Source organism: Diaphorina citri, unplaced genomic scaffold (genome assembly GCF_000475195.1).
Source record: "Diaphorina citri unplaced genomic scaffold, Diaci psyllid genome assembly version 1.1 scaffold8042, whole genome shotgun sequence".
Lineage (NCBI taxonomy): Eukaryota > Metazoa > Arthropoda > Insecta > Hemiptera > Psyllidae > Diaphorina > Diaphorina citri.
In genome coordinates this window covers 830-4734 of record NW_007385418.1, presented here as the reverse complement: position 1 = coordinate 4734, position 3905 = coordinate 830, and the positions used below count along the sequence as shown (strand labels likewise).

The window sequence follows — 3905 nt, the reverse complement described above, 5'->3', positions numbered from 1 at the left end:
GCTATCGTTTTGATTTGTGTTGTGAACTGGTCATTTTTCTTATGTTGATACTGTGTGGAAAAAATAACTCTGTTATACAGTTTCTTATAAGTTGTGTAAACAGCTAAAAGGAGTAGGAAATAGGACCTGTATCAAGGGATTAAGTGTGGACGGATTCTATCGTCTGACGCGTTACCATGTGGGCCCGCGCTGGAATTGTCCCGTCGTGCATTGCGAGTCCGAAACGCTTTTAGAACGATTTTTCTACCAAGGTTGTAAAAACCCGTGCCGAGGTTGGTGCGGGTTCTCAACGAATTGTTATTCATTTACTAGTGTACCCAATTAGTTCAATTTATAATGTCTTTTGTGTGAAAAAAAATATATAATCAAATAATAATAATCCAAAAAACTGTTTATCGAGTTACTCGTTTGCTTCTAAAAACATCGTTGTGGATCTCTATATCTATTGCCAAACGGTCCATTGTAATGTAAGTTTTAATAACCTCTGACCTGAACTGAGACAAATACTGGTCCTAGGTGGCTTAAACTCAAACTTGAACCTTCAAATTGAGACTAATTTGTTTTAGTTTTATGAGTCGGTGTAGGTCTACGAAGTTGGTTCTCAATTTGGGATTTAGCTACAAGATATGGGCGCATATAAGCTAATCATTAATGTTGCATTTGAACCTCGTTGGACGCTCGTGGATACACCATTAACATATGTAACTTAGGCCGATAATGCAAAAATGAAAATAAGTTATAAAAAAGATGAAGGTTAATTAACCTTAAACGTAATGTAATTGAAGTAAAGTAAGCACCGAAAATTCGTAATATAATAAATAAATTAAATAATTTAAACGTATGTTATTTGTCTTCAAAACTTATTAAAGCACAGATTTATTGGCAGGAAAATCAGGTATGGTGAGGGTATTGGGCAGCAAGAAGAGATGATAGGTTGTCTACCTGACTCCTAGAGTCTTATTCTGTTGAAAACTAAAAAGATGTCAAAGGGTGGTTGCCAATAGGTTTGTGGTCTTATTAAGTCCAGTTTCTGGACTCTTAGGATTAAGAATGTCGAAGAAATGAGAGTTCTTCTTGACTTCGTTCAGTTAAACTTTGAAGTCAGACGAAACGCTTGTCTTGAATTCGGATGGTATTTATGTCCGAACATGAGGAGGTTTCAACAATAAGTCGAGTTCCTGTCGAAATTTCAGTGCCGGAAAGCCTTTGAGGCCGTATTAGAGCGTTCCAGGCAACCACCCTTAGCGTTAAGTTCCAGGTAGCTGGAGCTCTTAATAATTCGAAAGTTCACAATCGCCGGATCTATGTTAAGGTTTCCCTGTGGAGGTATTCAGTTTCTGAAATCGTTAGCATGGGAAGAGTTCCCAGTGTAGACTCTCTCTATGCGTTAAGTTGCCTGTCGCAGTTCCGTCGCCGGGTACTCTTATAGCTTGCAAAAGTTCCAGTGCAAGTTAGTCAGGCGTTCGGCTTACCTCGTTGGCGCCCGCGAAAAAGGCGAAGAACCGCCGCCACAAAGTGGGAACTGGGTCGAGGTTCTTTTTTTTTTTTTTTTTTTTTTTTTTAAGCTAAATCCCCTTTTTTTCTCCTACATAAGGTGTAGGTATTTTCCTTTTGGGAAGCTGACTAGCTCACTATTGGAAAATTAACCGCTACCCCAATGTAAACTGAATGGAGCAATGGTCAAAATTCCAGTGGTCATTTTCCAGAAGGAAATACATATTTTCTGCATTTGCAGTTTGACAGTTTCCAAGTTGGGTCTGATACATCTGAGAGAATATAAAAATGAAATAAATATGGGTTTGAATCCCCAATAAGTTTTTTAGTCTCCTTCTTTCTTGGTCTTCTTTACAACAATTTCCAGTTGCCTCGAGTTGGGTCTGATACATCTGAGAGAATATAAAAATGAAATAAATATGGGTTTGAATCCCCAATAAGTTTTTTAGTCTCCTTCTTTCTTGTTCTTCTTTACAACAATTTCCAGTTGCCTCGATTATGAACATCATCTACTGATAATCCCTTCTCACTCAGATCTTTATTCACGCAATTCTCCCATTTCTTCTTTGGTCTGCCTCTTGCTCTGCGTCCTGTCACTTCTATTCTGCTCACTTTCTTTCCAATAAGTTTTTTACTGACCATGGTGAGTAAAAAATATGCACATTTATTTGAATTTATCCATGTGACAAGATATTCTCAGTGGTCAAGAAACATTTCTACATGAACCTGGAGACCCGGACTTTCCCGGGCCTTAACCCCTCCCCCCGTACTTACGCCCGCCCCTGAGTGATTCGAAAACAAAAACCGGTCGATGTGCACCGGGCCTTAACCCCCCCTTCCCCCGCGTACCTACGCCCGCCCCTGAGTGAGACCAAAATAAAACCATAGATGAATAAAACTCGGTCGATGTGCACCGGGCCTTAACGCGCCTTCTCAAAAAAATCTGCACATTTGATAAATTGCCCTGCCGTGTACGCTAGCAGTGATATTGTAGGAAAATTGGGACGCGCGTAGGAAAATGGCTTAATAGCTAATTTCTTTGCATTGGTAAAGAGCAACATTTTGAAATGGATTCTATTTCAGGTTCTGGTAGCAATGTCCCGCGCCCCATGGCTATATTCGAGTTACTGGACTACATAGTCAACGAACCACCTCCCAAGTTACCTGCTGGCATATTTACCGACTCATTCCGGGACTTTGTGGATCGATGTCTGAAGAAGAACCCTTCGGAACGAGCGGACCTCAAAACACTATCGGTAAGTCATTAACAACATTTTCGGTTGGGTTATGGTTGATCTTACGATATAGGTACGTATCGTATGTAATTTATTTGTCGCCTGGTAAACAGGAGGGCGTGGGTTCAATCCCAGCCGAGGTATGGAATTTTATCCTCAATATAATTTGAGAATTTGACCACAATAATAGTAGTAGCCTACACTGCTGGAGTAAAGGGACTTTTCAGTCCTATTCGAGCAGTATAAATAAGCATTATTATTATTAACAACATTTTCGGTTGGGTTATGGTTGATCATACGATATAGGTACGTATCGTATGTAATGGTGGGTCCAGACTTGTGCAATGCAACGTACAATGCAATGAAATTCGTTAGTTTGGACGTGTTTGAGAAAGTTGCTGCAAAGTTTTTGAACATTGCAGCAAACGTTTGTGGGTATCCGAGAGGTTGGCGGTTTTCTAGCGAATGTCTTTGATGTGCGTTGCACTAGTTTGGACGTGTTTGCAAAGCATCGTGCAATGCAATGCATCAAATGATGTACCTACTATAGGCCATTACTAGTTGAGTATCGGTACAAAAATTCTCGGATACATGAAAAACGTTCGCATTCGTCAGATTTGATTTTACGTGCAACGTGCAATGCAAATGCTTTGCACGTTGCATTGCACAAGTCTGGACCCACCATAATATTGTAAGGCCAACAATTTATAAAATATCGGAACTAGAATTTCGGTTCTGATTCTGGCCAAGGAATGGGAAAAGAATAAAGATCTAGCAAATACACAGTCAACTGTATCGAAACCCAATTATTTTAATGTTGTTTTTACCCGAATGTATTCATTTAGACCGTAAAGTTTAAAAAGCGGGGGAATTTACATAATACACATTTCGGGGGAGTTTACCATTTGAGACTCAGGTAGTCGATTTCATTTTCGGGGGAATATACATCCGGAAATGAGGACCCTTGAAAAAATCGGGGGAATTTACATACAGCCAATGAGTAACATATCGGAACTAGAATTTCGGTTCTGATTCTGGCCAAGGAATGGGAAAGATCTAGCAAATACAAAGTCAACTGTATCGAAACCCAATTATTTTAATGTTGCTTTTACCGAATGTATTCATTTAGATAGTAAAATTTAAAAAGCCCAGCCTAGTTAGCTTGGTTGGTAGTGC

General features: G+C 39.6%; 1 protein-coding gene across 1 annotated transcript in view; it reads left to right on the top strand.

Annotated features, from left to right (window-relative positions):
• The window catches only part of LOC103522359 (dual specificity mitogen-activated protein kinase kinase dSOR1-like), a 9260-nt gene extending 6498 nt beyond the window's left edge, over positions 1–2762 (top strand). Inside the window, exon 3 of the mRNA XM_026832549.1 lies at positions 2538–2762. Within this exon, the coding sequence (XP_026688350.1) occupies positions 2538–2762 (225 nt within the window). The remainder of the gene's footprint in view (positions 1–2537) is intronic.
• The last annotated feature ends 1143 nt before the right edge of the window (positions 2763–3905 follow it).